The sequence below is a fragment of the Pseudopodoces humilis genome, chromosome 5, assembly GCF_049639895.1.
Source record: "Pseudopodoces humilis isolate 2021_Gansu_Grassland_sample_001 chromosome 5, ASM4963989v1, whole genome shotgun sequence".
In the NCBI taxonomy this organism is placed as follows: domain Eukaryota; kingdom Metazoa; phylum Chordata; class Aves; order Passeriformes; family Paridae; genus Pseudopodoces; species Pseudopodoces humilis.
The window spans coordinates 45,038,691-45,055,532 of record NC_142204.1 but is presented as its reverse complement, the minus strand read 5'-3'; the positions used below and the strand labels follow the sequence as shown (position 1 = coordinate 45,055,532).

The window sequence follows — 16,842 nt, the reverse complement described above, 5'->3', positions numbered from 1 at the left end:
TTTTTGCTGTCTTGGGACACAAGTACTTGGTAGCCTTGTAATTGTTTTATCCTGAGGCTTTTCTTTTTAGCATGCTTTTGTCACCATCCTCCTTTGGTTCCTTCATCAATGACGAAACAATAACTGTTTCCTTCTGCTATAATCCTATCATTATAGCCAAGAGGGCAACTGACCAGTATTTTTCTTTTTGATGCAGTGTGCCATCTGGCAAGGGATTGCAGGTACAAAGGATGAGTGCCATGTGCACACATGAGCGTAATGAACAAAATGGGAACAGTGTTTTAAGCCAGGGTGCCTGTTTTATGAGTTTCAAAAGATGTGAAGGGTGTGAAATGGGTTCAAGAGATATGTACTTGACAGAAGACATAGCATCCCCTCCTGTCCTTTTGCAACACTGTGTTCACCAAATGTCAATGTACTATTTTACACTTGGGGAGAAAAAAACAAGCAAACAGATCAGCCTTGCTCCCAGACACACCAGGAAAACAAAAATTGCCTCCCTTCAAGTCACCTCATCTTTCTATCACCCTGTTCTGTTTATTTGTTCACCAGGAAGATCAGTGGGAAGATAGTGACAGAAATGCAGCGTAAGGTTTCCATTGAGGTGCTGGCAGCAGGGCTGGAATGGAGGTTGTTAGAGAGAAGAGCCCAGTTGCTTCCTGGCCCTATTAGTAACATTGCCATTCTTGCAGTGCAGGGTCTCTCAGTAGTAATGAACATGACAGCTTCAGGATGATGCGCTGTGCCTTTCACAGTCTTTTGAAAGGAAATAACCTCTGTGCTGTGCAGTCTTCTTCATTATGAGAGAAAATCAGTCATACTGTTTTACGAAAGGATAAAAGACATGAATCCCATCTTTTTATCCTTTTTCTTTTCTATTTTTTTTTGAGACATGAACTCTTACCACCTGACTTTCTGAAGAGAATCATTAGAATGAAAAGAACTAGTCAAGCATTGCCATTTGGGTTTACTCTATTTTAGCATGTGTCCTTGCTAACATAAAATAACATACTAATGTATTCTTTGCAGCTGGAGGAAGGGTGGCTGGATGATGAAAGGAATGAATTCTTAGAGGAGTTAAACTTGGAAATGTTGGAAGAGCAACATAATGAAGCGATGCAGTACACAGCCAATGAGGTGGAGCAGGTAGGACCACTACTAAACGTATGTTTTGAAATTTTTCTAGGTATACTTTTCTGTTAATAGAGAATGAAACAGTATGCTGTAAAATGGAGTCAAAGGTTTTGACAGAGTTGTCTCTCCAAATGCTGTGATCTCCAGCATGCTGTATGTAAGGAAAAGGAGAAAAATACATGCTTAGGTGCAGTATGTCAAGTTGACAAACAATTTAAGAGGGTGTGATAAGTACAGATTTCACCTTTTCTCTGAACTCTCAGAATAATAATATTGCTTTCCTTCATTAATTCTGAAGTGTTTGGGATTTATGATGCTATACTTCATGTCAGTTTTTATTACCCTGATGCTAATAATACCAAGGTCATGGGCTCAATCCCCATATGGGGGATTGAACTTTAGAGTTGGACTTGATGATCCTTTTGGGATGCTTTCCAACTCGGAATGTTCTGTGAATCTGTGAATATCAGTGTAGCACCTAGAGCTCTGAGCTGAGCTAGGTGCCCTGCTTGTTGTAGGCTTGCAATATATGAGCCAGCCTTGCACCAGAGAGCTTGCAAAACAAGATGGAAGAGGTGTTTAAGTAAACAACAGGTGTTTTGTTAATGCGCGTATATTTCTCTTACACCGACAGCACACGGCTCAGCATTTGTTTTGTTAATGGAGACAAATAAGCTATCGTTAGCATAGTCTCAGCTTGCTACTATCCTGATTTTACCTGCCCATATGTTCTGTAGGCTGTGTGACTGTGGCAAACATACCGTACAATTTCATCAAGGGGTCTTCTCAGTTGTAGGTTGTTGTGAAAGGTGTGAGTATCCTGGATCAGATGATCTGCCAGTATGCACACCTGTGTGGAGTCAAAGAAATAAAAATCAGCTTCTCCTGGGTTCTGGATTTATGCAGCTGGAGAGAAACTGTTTTTCCACCCACACAACTTTGTGACTTACAATTTTTTCACCATCCTGAACTGCTCAGAAAGAGAGCCTGAGGCATTTTTCTTTGAAGTGAAGAGAGGGAGAAAGTCTATGAGAACCTTTTCTAGATACCAGGATGCTTCTTTGACTTCAAATGCCTCAATACTTGGTCCACACTGGGGGGGCCTGAATGTGAATTTAGTCTGTTTCCTCCTGACTTCCCCTCCAGCCTTCACACTGGGTCATTGAGTAGATGATAGCTCATAGTAAAGCTCTTCCCTGCATATCAATGAAATATTCATTGGGACAGAGACACTGACAGAATAATTAAGTCAATTATCTGAAATATGATAGATCAGATTACAAATATTTGATCTTATAAACATTTAATTATTTACACAATGTGTAATATCTCCAGGGTCAGGGAGCCTTGCAACAAGATTTTTACCAGCCTTTTAGTTGTGACTCTCCTTTCCTGGCAGTGAGCCAAGTTTCAGTTGCCCAGGTTAAATGTGCAAACTGCTGCATGCTAGCTACTTTCAGATGAAATCTGGCATCTTCTTTTTAACCAAAATTTTGTCTTGGATACCAAATATTTCACTTACTCTTTGCAAACCAATTTCATTTGCATAGTGACATTTTCACACAAACCCCGAGTTCTGGTAGACATTCTTGAGCAAGTCTATCTATAAACTCCTCCTAGGCACTCACATTACATGTTGGGACCTCTGAAATCACTTTACAATTGTGACCTTCCACCGTGAAGTTCTTTTCAAGCTTTGCCTTTTTCACTGAATTTGGGTTGTGGATAGTGTTTATTAGTAAACAGAGCTATTCTGTGATGTGCTTTCACAAAACCCATTGCAATTGTTTATTCCCCATTGGATTCTTTTGCCAAGCATATTTTTTTCCCATATTGAGATTTTGTATTACTGTAAAAGAACACTACAATGGAAAAAAATTGTGGTCACTTGTGATCTGTCAGTATCTGACATTGCATTGCTTGAAGTAATTCTAGGACAGCCAGACATTTCTTTGCCTGTCTGATGAGTAATCGAATCAACCAAATGCAGCTTGGTGTGTAATGGGGCGTCAGTAATTTGTGACAGCTACTGTCTCTCTAGACTCTGTGTAGTGACTCGTCAAGTCAGAAAACTGGTTCTTTACTCCTTGTTAGGCTGGGAAATCCAGCAGTTTCCTGAGGGGAATCACACCATCCACTAGAGCTATGAAACCACTATCATTGCAGCTGCCAATGGCCAATCTGAGTATCTTCAAGCTCCCTGGTTGGACATGGAGACCAGTCTTGATTTTTGTGAACAAAAACTGAGTCCTCTGGCTTCATAATGATCTGTCATCATGAACCTCGAGAGCTGCAGGAATGAATACATTCTCTATCAGAATACCCTTCCAAAAAATACAAGTCTGTTTTACAGAATGCCAATTTAACATTTAATGTGAGCTGTCACAAGAAAAAATTTGGTACAGTTTATAATAGAGGAGTCTAGTAGATAGTCATGTATTTTCTGTATGTTTTTGACCTACTCTGTAGAATTCAATCAAGAATTGTATCTTCTCTGTATGGAATAGTCCAATATGCCTCAAGGAAAGACATAATTCTCCATTTTTTATAACTTGTGTTCCTTTCCCTTTACAACTTGATGGTTCATTGTGCAGCAGAGATAATTTTCAGAAGAATACCATACACTTGCCTGCAGATATTCTTATTGGTATCATGGAATATATCAGAACCTATTAAGAAGAAGAAAGAATTGGATAAAATAAAATATTCTAGTTCATTCAAAGCTGAAATACAGAAAAAATATCTGGGGGGAAATAGTTTTTTTTGAGAAGCCTGTTTTAAAAGACCAACATTGTTTGCAGAAGAACATTTTCCCTTTTAGTGAACCACTGAAATCAGTTCCAAATTTCCCTCATGGTTTGATCACCTCATGGTTAGCCTGGCACTGGAGATTCCTCTGTGGCCAGTCTCCCTCTCACTGTCAGACTGACCAGAGAGCCCAGCTGTGTTAGAGCCTTCAGCTGAATCGTACTGCATTCAGACTTTAGCAGCAGTCTGGGCTTTGAGTCCCAATATACACCATAAATTGTAATAGAACAGTGCCTGGATTCTTGCAAGATTAGCTATTTTATAGGCAGGAATTCTTGCTGGAGCTGAAATGCAGAATCTTTTGAGGTTCATTTATTGCTTGATTGTACGCACCGCTGGGTTTACCTTCTCATTATCTGAGTTCTCACTGCAAAGATGAGGCCTAAGGAGCCCTTTGGTATTTCAAACAGAAGTAATTGTAGAAGAGATTGACAGTGTATGTTTGAAAACAAACACACTGTTTGAAATAGATAGTAGATAACACCAGAAAAAGCAACACACTGAAAATTGTGGATTCTCTCTTGTTTTTCAGAAGAAATGTAATGTGGAATTAGGCTTGTTATCTTTCAAAATAAAATTAAAATTATCTCATTCTGTAAAAGGCTGCTCAGTCTGTACATGTTTAGGAGCTCTAGCAAGCATGAAATGTCCAGGACAAAAATTCCAGGGGCTACCTTGCTTAAGTCACAATGGATTTTTTAATAAAATAAATCTTAAAAACATGCAGTACAATAAATACATGTATTACTTTCCATTTTCTTAATTGACTTAGCTGCAAGTATCCACATACTGGGGAAAATTTAATGTGATATGGATGTCTGCTTTAGTTTGAGAAGAATCTGATTGTATAAGTACTTGCTTTTTTCTGAGGGAACACAAAGTTACTGTCTGACATTCAGATGCCTGCACTATAGACACTTATATTTCATCAGATCCTCCTTGTTTGGTCATGTGAATGGAACCCTGCATTTGGAATAAGCACCCAGATTCCTGACTGTTCTGCAGCACTGCCCTGCTGTTGTCTGGTGGGGCTGTTCTCTCTCTTGTCAGTAGTTAAATACTTTCCAGAGCAGTGAGAAATATGGATTGCACATTGCAGTGGCTGGGGTGAAGTGTAAGCTGCCCAGGTTGGAGTCACTTCTCTGCTGAAAGGTTGGGGGGCAGAGGAGGTCAAGATAAGCTGAAGCATCTCCAAAGCAGGTGAGAGAACAGAATAGCATATGTAGCAGCACTCACCTGGAGGAGATGAGCTGGAAGGATACTAAATTAAACCTAAGTCTCCTAGAGGGATCTTTGCAGAATTTTTTAACTGGTTTGCCACAGACGCTGAATTCTCCTGGTGGTGTGTGTCTTTCAATATTTGCTTTATTCCTCTCTTACACTGAATAGGGGGTGGAGGTTATTTTAGTTTTTCTGACACTAGGCCATTATTTTTTCCTAACGTTTGAAGAAATGAAACTAGATGAAGGGTATGTGATCATGAGGTGCACATGAAGAGAGGAGAAGGGATGACACAGGAGACACATTTTCACCCTGTTTACCTGTTTGTCAAAGTAGATAAAAAGGGAATCATGACAGTGGCCTCTTTCAGTTTGTTTCCTTTCACTGGGTGCACTGTACCTTTTTTTCTCTCCTGATTATTACAGTCATTATATATAATTATGCAAATATACCTCTTAAAACAGACATGGTGTTTGGTTGGTACTGTGTGTAGGTACTTGGTCATATAAATTGCACTCTGCATGATTCTTTGCTTATCTGGTTTGAAAAAATAAAGTGTCGGTCTCTTCAGAGAGGCACTATCTCACATTCTATGGAATATAAATATGTTGAGAATGTAAATAGATGAGGTATGAGTGGAGTGCTAATCAGCAGTCAAAAAGCTTGACATTACACCCATGGCAAAGGGTTCAGTATTGTTCTGCACTTAATATTGAAAGACTGTTTTTCTTTTCAAGGACCATAAACTCTAACAATGGAAACAAATGAATTTTCAAAAAGAGTTTCCAGGGATGAAGTGGACTGAGGTCCTTGTGAGCAAAATCCCAGAATCCAAAATGCATGCTTTTCCAGAAAAAGGCTGCTGAACACAAGTGTAGGAGAAGGCCATGGAGGGTGTAATGTAGCAAACAAAAGTTTGCTGTTTAAAAAAAGAAACAGTGGTCTTTTTGCACCCTGTTAGCTTGTACTAGTCATTGCTTCTTTGGCTGCTTGCTCTGTTTGAGGTGATACCAGTACAGAAGCTTTCTCTCAAGTTTGAGAAGATTTCAGCTCCACCAGTTTCTGGCCATAATCCAGAATCAAAAACAGCTCACCATCTGGTGATCATTATCTTTTAGCATTGCAAAGACATGGCTTAGCTCGAGAGGGAAATACTTCTTTCTGGACTTCAGAAGCTATGTCACTAGTTCTGTAATTCACTTACTTTGCTCAGTATGGAAACCACAGCATGAATCTCAGAAATGTTTAAAAGCTATGAGCAGTAGGACTGCTGTTTAGTGATCTGTTTTAATTCAGCTTAAATCAGTTCCCAGCTGTTTAAGCAAAACAGAGCTGGAAAATATTCTCCTATAATATGATCTGCATTTGATAATCCTTTTGGTTTACTCATTTTTTTAGCCAAAGAAACATGAAGAGGAAGATGGCACTACAGATACTGCAACTTCATCATCCAATAATCATGAGAAGGACAGTGGGGTGGGACCTACAGATGAAAGTCTTCGAAATGATGAGAGCTCAGAGCAAGAAAATGCAACCGAGGAGCACAACAGTGTTACCCTGCAGAGCAAACGGAATTTGGGCCACAGCCAGGATACATTAGGCAGTGTTGAGCTCCAGTGCAATGAAAGCTTTGTGTCTGGGGAATACATTGAATCTGATTTCATAAGGAACCCAGAGGAGGAATGTGAAAGGTTTCGGCAGCTGTTGGAACTGAAGTGCAAGATTCGGAACCATGGGGAGTATGATCTTTATTACTCAAGCAGCATGATAGAATGCAACAGAAGAGAGCAAGATGGAGTGGAGCATGAGCTGCAGCTACTTAACGAGGAACTGAGGAACATTGAACTCGAATGTCAGAATATTATGCAAGCTCACCGGCTCCAAAAGGTGAGAGATCAGTACGGAGACATTTGGGCTTTACATGATGAAAGTTTCAGGAATTATAACACCAGCACAGACTTACAAAGAGGCAAACTGGATGATATCATGGAGCACCCTGAGAAGTCTGACAAGGACAGCTCCAGTGCCTACAACACTGCTGAAAGCTGCAGGAGCACTCCACTGACGGTGGAGCGGTCCCCTGATAACTCTCTCCAGAGGGTGATCAGCATAACCAACAGGAAAAACCTGAGGACCACAATTGTTGCTAATCAGTCATCCTCAGGACAGAGCAACAGGGAGACAACCTCAGCCAAAACCAAACCCGCTGAGCAAAACAGTGCTGCTGAGAACGCAGTGCTGGCATCAGATAGCAGCAAATTCACAGACCAGGAAAGGCAAGGCAGCGAGCACATTCCCTATTTGTCTCCATATCACAGCTCTTCCTACAGGTACGGGAACATACCTGCTCACGCAAAGCACTATCAAAGCTACATGCAGCTGATCCAGCAGAAGTCTGCTGTGGAGTACGCCCAAAGCCAGCTCAGCCTGGTGAGCATGTGCAAAGACTCGCAGAAGTGTGTGGAGCCCAAGATGGAATGGAAAGTGAAAATAAGGAGTGATGGGACGAGGTACATCACAAAAAGACCGGTTAGAGACAGAATCCTGAAGGAACGTGCCTTAAAAATTAAAGAGGAACGCAGCGGGATGACGACAGATGATGATACCATGAGTGAGATGAAGATGGGTCGCTACTGGAGCAAAGAAGAGCGGAAGCAGCATTTGGTGCGAGCTAAGGAGCAGAGGAGGCGGCGGGAGTTCATGATGAGGAGCAGGCTGGAGTGTCTTAAGGAAAGTCCACAGAGTGGCAGCGAGGGCAAAAAAGAAATCAACATTATTGAACTGAGTCACAAAAAGATGATGAAAAAGAGAAACAAGAAAATCTTGGACAACTGGATGACAATACAAGAACTGATGACACATGGTGCTAAATCCCCAGATGGCACAAGAGTGCACAATGCCTTTTTATCAGTTACTACTGTATGAACACAACTTCTAACAGAGAGTATACTACCAGTTTAGGTAGAGTACAATTGCCTCGTTCAATGTGGCATTTTTATATATTTTGTGACTGTTAATAGTTTGATCTTTTTGTAAGCAAAATGACCTGGTATTTTTCATTTGTTTTTCATATAACAGTACCTTCTTTATCTGGCAGCCTTTCTTTATCCTGCAATATATTCATATTATTCATTTGTAGAAAAAAATAGAAAAGTAAAGCAAAAAATTTCTTAACCTAACACATATCCTGTAACTTAAGATCTGGATTTATTTCTCTAATTTTGCTTTTTCTACTTTAGTAACAATACAATACCAAACCGAAATGCTTTATACTGTATCCTTGGCTTAACAAGTTTTAAAGTTTTACATCTTAGATTGAATCTGTTCATAAAACATATGCCACATCCCATCGTATAGATAAGAATGACATTTTTCCAACTGCATATTTTACAGTACATTTAATCTGTAAATTGTAATTGTATTTGTCCAAGTAAAGTGTAGGTGGGCAATTCTCCTGTGTTATGTAGTGGCATTGGTCTTGTAGCTGGGCAGTATGTGATAATTGTGAAGATGAAAGAGAAATAAATTATTGCTTATCTTTAAGAAAAAAAAAAAAAAGCCAAGTATTGTTTTATTTAGCTTGAGCATTTGCCTTTAAATATAAGCCATTTCATGTGCATGGTATTTACAGCATATAGAGATTTCAAGAACAAAGGACACAATTCCATAGGATATTTCTTATGAATTAGCTTTTAATTTAGCAGAACACATAGAATGAGTGTGTCTTTCTGGCTTTTACTTACCTGCTATTATTAGTTAATTAAATGATTCACTGATGTATTATTGTGTTGTAAGATGTTAGGTAACTGCCATGGGTCCCCTCCCTGGCTAAGCTTGCTATTTGTTCTCCACATACAAAACATGAACGCAGCATATGCCTAATTTTGAGCCAAATCTCATGCATGAAAAACTAGCAGTGACATTTTCATAGAACATGAGTTAAGGAAAAGCATTTAATTGAAAAGCAATTAATTGAGTTAAGGGTGTAAAATTATTGTTGAGGAGCATCCAAGTTATTTAAAAGAGCCTCAGTGGGAGTTGGCTGGAGCTCAGGAGCAATGGCAACTTGTTGTTTGGTTGCTTGATGGACTCTCTGACTCTCCACGCAGCAGAGGCACCTCTGCTGCCCCTGGGACACCTTCTGAGCTGCTACTGAAATGACTAGTCTTGGGCAGTCAGTGGGCTTGAAGACCTGGCTTAAGAGCTCCATTTTTATTGTCCCTGTGCTTGACTCACAGCAGTTCCTAACTGATTGTAGTGCTTTCCATAGCATGATTAGGTGCTGAAGTCACTTGACATCAGGCTTTAAAAGATATGATTAAAGTTGCATAAGGGCACATTATGGTATATCCAAACTACCTAATTCTGGGAATCATTAATTTGTTTTTTAACCACTTTTGGCATTAGCTGACATCAGCAGTACGCTTTGCATCTCCAGGCATGTAAATACCATAAGAACACTGCTTTCAGAGTGCTTAGGAAAATTATGCCACTGATAGTTCACAGTCTGATAATCAGAAAATTCTTTCTTCAGGACTCAGAGAGACATCATGCTAAGTCCTCACCAAATGTATATCTACTCAGCCTCAATGAAAAACACCTTAACTGTTTTCTGTTAAATTAGAAAAAGTGTGGTGTCTCTGACCAGAAAGGATCATGGTGTCATAGAGTATTGCTTCAAGGAGCTGATACCAGATTGTCTTTCCATCTGAGCCTAGGAATTGTCTTTGACCAACCTAAGTCACTTAAGAAAGTACGCATTCTTCTGGAGACATCACAGCACAGGGGTTTGTCTGTTTCCCTTATTGCATCCCAGTAATCACACTTAAATACAGGTCTCCTTCCTAATCTGAGTTCAACTGCTATCAGCTCAAGACAATGGCAGTGTTATGCCTTTCCCCTAGATACAGTACTTATTGATTTTTTCCCATTACTAAATCATGACTCAGAGCTCCCATCAAGCTAGTGTGACACTCAAATTCAGAGAACAACATGAATCTTCAGAAAATGTAATATCATTATCTCATCACTGAGAAATAAAAGTAGGAAAATCCATGTCTAATTAGCAAAAAGTCCTGACTGGAGGGTGGTGGGGTGGAAAGTCTAAGTGGAGGGGAGGAGAGAAGCTAAGCAATAGATAATAATTAGAGAAACAAAGAATAAACAATATTTATAGTGTACTAACAGGCTGTAAGTGGAAACATGTCCAAATCTGGGGAGATCTATGGAAATCTAGTAAAACAAAAGAGAAAACTAAGAGGTGATAGATACTGTTGGTAGCATATGTGATGTGATTTCTGGCTCAGCACAAGCCTGCCAGAGCCCAGCTACCTTTGCCTTTCCTCTTCACCTGCTGAAATATCATGCCCCTACCTAATCCTTAACTGGGTGGTTTCAAGTAGCCCACAGTTTTCTCTTCTTTTTTCTAAAGCTGCAGTTATTAAGTGTCATTTTCCTTATTCTCTGGGCAGTTTGGGGGAGAAATACTCATTTTTGCCTGATGAAATGCCTTGATCATTCCTGCTAGCATGAAAATAAGCATGCAGCCCCAGAGCAGGAGGGCTGCAAGGCCACCCAGGGTGATGGTGTACAGGGGCTGAATGGCAGGTGAGTGTTTTATTGTTCACTGCTCCACTGGTTTCTCTGCAGGGCAGGACTCAGCATTGCACTCTCTCATTCCAGCAGTTTTGTATCAGTGAAATCCAATGCTGACATCCCACATGTGGTTTATTCCTGCATATGTTTTTTCAAAATGTTGTAATTTTTACTGAGGAAAATAACATTTTAGCACTAAGGCAAATTAAAAGAGAAGGAGCAAAATTATTTTTATGTTGTCATAAATCTTTAAAATCTTGTCTGTTGAAAACTTTTTCATATGAAGGAACATAAAACTGCTTTCCAACTGGAACAAGACCAGATCATGTTTAGCAGGATTGCTCTGAGTTAAAGAGCAAAAGTCAGGGAAGAGTAACTGCATGGATATGTTACCATGGCCACATCACTGCTGGAAAAAGAGTTAATGTCCCACTCATCCTTCCCCCAACACTGGTACCCAGCTGAGACCAGTGGGAGGTAATTTTTCCTATGAAGCCAACAAAATGGCCTCGTAAAAGGACTTGTACGACTTGACAACTGTATTGCCAAATGATTCAGGAGCACAGTTCACCATAAGTAAGGTTAAAATCTGTAGAATCCCTGAATCATCCTCTCGATGTAACTATCCTAAAAAGGAAAAGGGTATGATCATGACAATAACTAAACCTGCCTCAGATTTATTGCTTTTAAGAAAGAGACTGGTAACATTATCTGAATTGAACATAAGCAATCAGAGATGAAATCTAGTCTGTGCTTTATACATTGCCCTGTGAGAGGGCACAAGGACCTCACAGGAGATGATACAACTTTAGCATTACACTTTCTGGACTCACAGGAATTAAATTATTCATTACTATTATGATGCTTGAATTTTTCATTTGCTTTTGTTTAACTAATATTAATTTTCAACCTCTACTTCTTGGTACAAACTACAGAATAGCACCTTTTTTTTTTCATTACATTAGTTAATTAAATGTCGTGCTAAAATATTTCCTGGTTCAAAGCTGGAATTGACCCAGGTTCTTAACCTTTAAACTGCTGATCACAAACATGTATGTGCTAAGTGCTCTATTAATATTCATTTTATGCACCCACTGCTTTTTCAGAGTATCAAATGCTCTTTAGGAATGAGGATAAAATGAAGTCTATGGGAGCTGGCATTTGGCTACAGCAACACAGAGCAGCTGTCAGAAACCTGGTGTTACTCTCAGAGAGGCCAGTTGGCCTGGAGGAGGGGAAAGGATATTGCAGAGGGATCCATGAGCAGGTTTTCTTATCTTTAAATGCCTTTGCTCTGAAACATGTTTCTCTGTTTAAAGAAGAGGATTCCACGTGCTTGGATGGCAATTGTTGCATTTATAAGACTCGTATAGATTTTTCCCAGATTTTCAGTTGTTGTTAATCTTTCTGTAATGTCAGCTACTACATGAATGATGGAGTGGTTTTGGATGACACCTCTGAGACAAGGTGCAGCCTGGGATTTGGGATGCACCTGGCAAGGCAGCAAGCTCAAGTATATAGTCCCTGGGTCCTTCTCAGGAGTGTGCGGGTTCCTGTCCTTCCAGGAAAAGGGACACTTCTCACTGTCTGAGCCTTCAGCCATGTGCAGCTTTTCCTATTTATGGAAATTAAGGATCTTGGCTTCCCTTGCCCAGTTCATCTGGTTCTGAACTAGGAAAAAATGGCATTTATGTAGAGATTCAGAACCTCAATACCTGTAAGGTTAAGAAGTGAAATAACTCTACTGTAAAGAGTGCTTAGATGGAGCTCAAAGAAAGATAGGATTGTCTTGTGTACTCATATACCACCCTGGTTGTGACAGCTCTGGGTTGTGGGGCTGAGCTACAGGCATATTGCTTACAACTGATATGAACTGTAGAGTAAAATGTATGTGCTGCTTTTCACAGGCTCTAGACCATGGGGGGGACTGAGTTCTTACTCAGTCTGTCTTATGCCAATATTCCCTACCGATAGCTTCTTTCTTCAGTAAATGTACAAGATGTCCCAAAACAAAGATGTCCTTCTGGCATACAAAAATCTGTAATTTGACAGTGTCATTCAGGAGATTACAATGTGTTCTGGGATACACTTAGGTACCAGGGAAGGGCCATCAACAATGGTTGACAAAGATGCTGGCCTCCTCCTCATCCAGACTAGTTCATCTAGTGTGAGAGGGTTCATCTAGTATGGATGAGTTTAGGTATGAGCTTCTGACTTTTTATTTACTTTTTTTTTTTAATTCAGATTTTAAATTTTAGTTTAGAATTTTAATTTCCTGGCTCTCTAAGCTCAAATTACACTTTTAACCATTTAAAAATTCCTTTCCCTTCCCTTCCCTTCCCTTCCCTTCCCTTCCCTTCCCTTCCCTTCCCTTCCCTTCCCTTCCCTTCCCTTCCCTTCCCTTTCCCTTCCCTTCCCTTCCCTTCCCTTCCCTTCCCTTCCCTTCCCTTCCCTTCCCTTCCCTTCCCTTCCCTTCCCTTCCCTTCCCTTCCCTTCCCTTCCCTTCCCTTCCCTTCCCTTCCCTTCCCTTCCCTCCCCTTCCCTTCCCTCCCCTTCCCTTCCCTTCCCTTCCCTTCCCTTCCCTTCCCTTCCCTTCCCTTCCCTTCCCTTCCCTTCCCTTCCCTTCCCTTCCCTTCCCTTCCCTTCCCGCACCTTCCCTTCCCTTCCCGCACCTTCCCTTCCCGCACCTTCCCTTCCCGCACCTTCCCTTCCCGCACCTTCCCTTCCCGCACCTTCCCTTCCCTTCCCTTCCCGCACCTTCCCTTCCCTTCCCGCACCTTCCCTTCCCGCACCTTCCCTTCCCGCACCTTCCCTTCCCGCACCTTCCCTTCCCGCACCTTCCCGCACCTTCCCGCACCTTCCCGCACCTTCCCGCACCTTCCCGCACCTTCCCGCACCTTCCCTTCCCTTCCCGCACCTTCCCGCACCTTCCCGCACCTTCCCGCACCTTCCCTTTCTCTCTCATTTCCTCTTTCTTCTGGAAGCAAGACTTCTGAACTTAAAAGGTAGTAAATATTGAAGGAGGGGACTTCACTAAAAGAAGCATTTATTTTTCATAGATTAGCTTATCAACACAAATGGAGACCTTTGAGTGTAACTATAAGTTTTCATCTGTAGTCAATTTAGGTGGTTCATTTGGCACATTTCCTCTGCCACTTGAAGTTCATTCTACTGAAATGCTGCAAATGTCTTTGGTGATGGCTCAGTACAGAATGCATTTGTAAAGGAAGACCTTTTAAAGCATGTGCTCACTTATTTGTGAAATACACATACAAAAATGCATATTGACCCAAATACTTTTAGAATTAAGAGACTTGCTACAAACAGTAATTTGTGTTAATCTGTGGATATGTACATAAAGAGGTATTTCATTTGCTGTAGAATTTTAAGAACCTCCATTGCCCAAAACTCAATTTGAGAAGACTTTGGTTCTACTCTTTAATAAATTTTAAACAATTCAGTCCTATTTTTTCTGCATTTACAGTAATACTAAACCAGAATGATGCTAAAGTCTGTTTTGGCCTAACAGTAAACTATGTTAGGCATTAATTGAGATTGGGTGTTGGTCATCAAACCCCATAGCTTTAATACTTTGTCATCACTTGGGAGCATCTGCACTGCATAAGCATTAGACATACTGTGGTATTTGTTCTTCCAATACATTCCAAAAGTGTCTAACTTATTCCAGAGCACTAGGAGAAAATCAAAGCTGATGTCTGGCTCCAGTGACAAAAAAAATTGAATGCACAGAGAATTTTAAGTATGAAGTGAATATAGGAAACTCTCATCTTGACAGTGGAGAAGAAGCCAAAGGATGAAAATTAAAATTGCATGATGAAAGATGAAAAGGTTGAAGTCACTGTTTTGACTGCTGGACCTTGCAGGAAAGATATTTGGAGGAAGACCGAAAGAAAAAGTGAAGTGATTGAATAGCACACAAATTTTACCACTGCTGAAAATACTACTTTCTTTGCACATCAAAGGCAATCCTCTTATTTTCATAAGTTATTTAACCACATTGACAATCTCTGCAATGTATCATTTTTACTGATGGAATGAAAAGTATCTTCTTAATGGTGCATAGACTATTTGGAGAGCAGGTTGAGCAGTATAAATATTCATATGAGCAAAGATGCTGTCAAACTCCCAACTTGACATGATATCTAAAATGAAAATATAACAAAGATGTTAGGATTTTCATCTCCTTTTTCTTCCTAAATTTGGGGCCTGGCTGTGTAGTCAGGGTAAAGAAATGCACCTGGAAGATTGTGTTTGGGCTAGGTACAGGGAATTCAAATGAAAGCTCCTCAAACTCGACAGTTTAATTTACTTCTCTTAAGCTCTTTAATACCAAACTTATCAGTTCTCTCTGTTAGGCATTAACTTGTTAAATGAGTCTTAATTATACATAAGCAGATGGAGATTTGAATTAAAATTACCTTACACTCGAGTGGCTTTAGTTCATTATAACATATCTTCCTCTTAATCATTTAGGCAGTCTCATCATCTTTCATATATAAAGTTATTAAAATATTCCAATTTCCATATTTCTTCAGATACATCCACTATTAAATGGCACATAATACACATTAGTTGGTGACTTATACCATTCAATAGTTAGTGAATTATTCATGTCAGTCACAATTTTTACACTTTTATGTCATCTGTATTATTTTATTTTAAAGGGTTTATATTTACAGAATGTCTCATCTTTTACCTCATCTCAATTTTCAGTGCAAATTTGAATGCCTCACCATTTCTATGGGTGTAAAAAGGATTAACATCCACTGCAGGTTTTGTACTCCCATAGTCTGAGGAATGGAAGTGGATCCAAACAACTAACAAACAACTGTATGCCTACTGGCAGGTTTGGGAGTGAGATAAAAAAAGTCAGCATTATTCTTTTCTTTTGTCTTGCTTTTGAGCTATCATAATCTCTGGATTCTCCAAAACCAAGATGCTCCTTAGAATTTTCCTGTCCTGCAAAATTAAAAGGGAGAAAATGCCTAAAGGAAAAAAATATTGAAAACTTTTGCAGACTTTGGTGGGTATCACCTCACCTGAGTGTAATGACCTCAAAATTTGGATACTAGTTAAATTAGCCATCTAGGTTAAGAGTTTAAGTTATCTCTAGGAATATAGAGAAGACACCTCCAAAATACAGTTGATTTCTCTCTTTAGGTAAGATGTACTGAGGACATTTGTGCAACTAATTCAAGCTGGACCTCTAATTTTTATATAGCTTTAGCAAAGTAAAAAAAGTCTGACTTAAAGTATATTAATGCCTTTCAGAAAAAGGATACAAAACAGATAACTGTGTTTGAAATGCTCCTCTTTCAGCTGTTTTTAAATAATCCTAAATGCATATGCTGAGAGACACATGTGTCTGTCTTAGAGAAAAGCACCAAGTGTTTTAATCAACTGGTTCGATGTACCTCATGGGTAAAATCAAGAAAGAATTGGAGAAGAAGTGTCATTTTAGTTCCAGTAAGCAATTTACAGCCTTTGTAATACAGTAATTTACCTTTACAAAGGAAAGACCAGTGGGACTTTTCAAAGACAAAAGCATCCAATATTCCCCGCTAAAGGCAGCAGACTATTCTCAGTATCCCTTTAGCTAATGTATTAACCAGGTATCTTCACTGTCAAATGATGGGTCTATAATACAGAAATCACTGTGTTAGCTGGATGATGGAGAATGACAGCTCAGTCAAAAAGCTGAGTTCACACTGGCAAATACTGCAGCCATCAATGAACAAATGGATGGGCCACGAGAGGCCTTTGCAAAAAGAGGATACTGACATTTACCTGAATGTTTTTAGAAGGAAAGGAGACTCACTGCATCCTAGGAGCCTCAGCAAGACACTTTGACCATGTGGCCATTTCATTCCCCAGTTCCTCTGAAAACACTGATGCCTTATAAGATGTGGTTTCATCAGGGTTGAATAATTATCAATGAATTCCAATTCTACTTCCTTGAGAGAGAGAGAATGCTGTTGCTTGCCTAGCAGGAGGTTTATGAAAAAAAAACCACCAAAGCATGTGAGGCCCTGAGGAGTTGGGGAGGAGAAGTATCAGTTGGAA

At 39.9% G+C, this 16,842-nt stretch overlaps 1 protein-coding gene across 2 annotated transcripts in view; it reads left to right on the top strand.

Annotated features, from left to right (window-relative positions):
* Positions 1-8,648, top strand: part of PDZRN4 (PDZ domain containing ring finger 4) — a 227,827-nt gene extending 219,179 nt beyond the window's left edge. For both annotated transcript variants that reach the window (XM_005519282.3, XM_088055204.1), the window contains 2 exons: positions 1,030-1,146; positions 6,562-8,648. In XM_005519282.3, coding sequence (XP_005519339.2) covers positions 1,030-1,146; positions 6,562-8,088 — 1,644 coding nt within the window. In that variant the 3' untranslated portion in view covers positions 8,089-8,648. The remainder of the gene's footprint in view (positions 1-1,029; positions 1,147-6,561) is intronic.
* Positions 8,649-16,842: the final 8,194 nt, after the last annotated feature.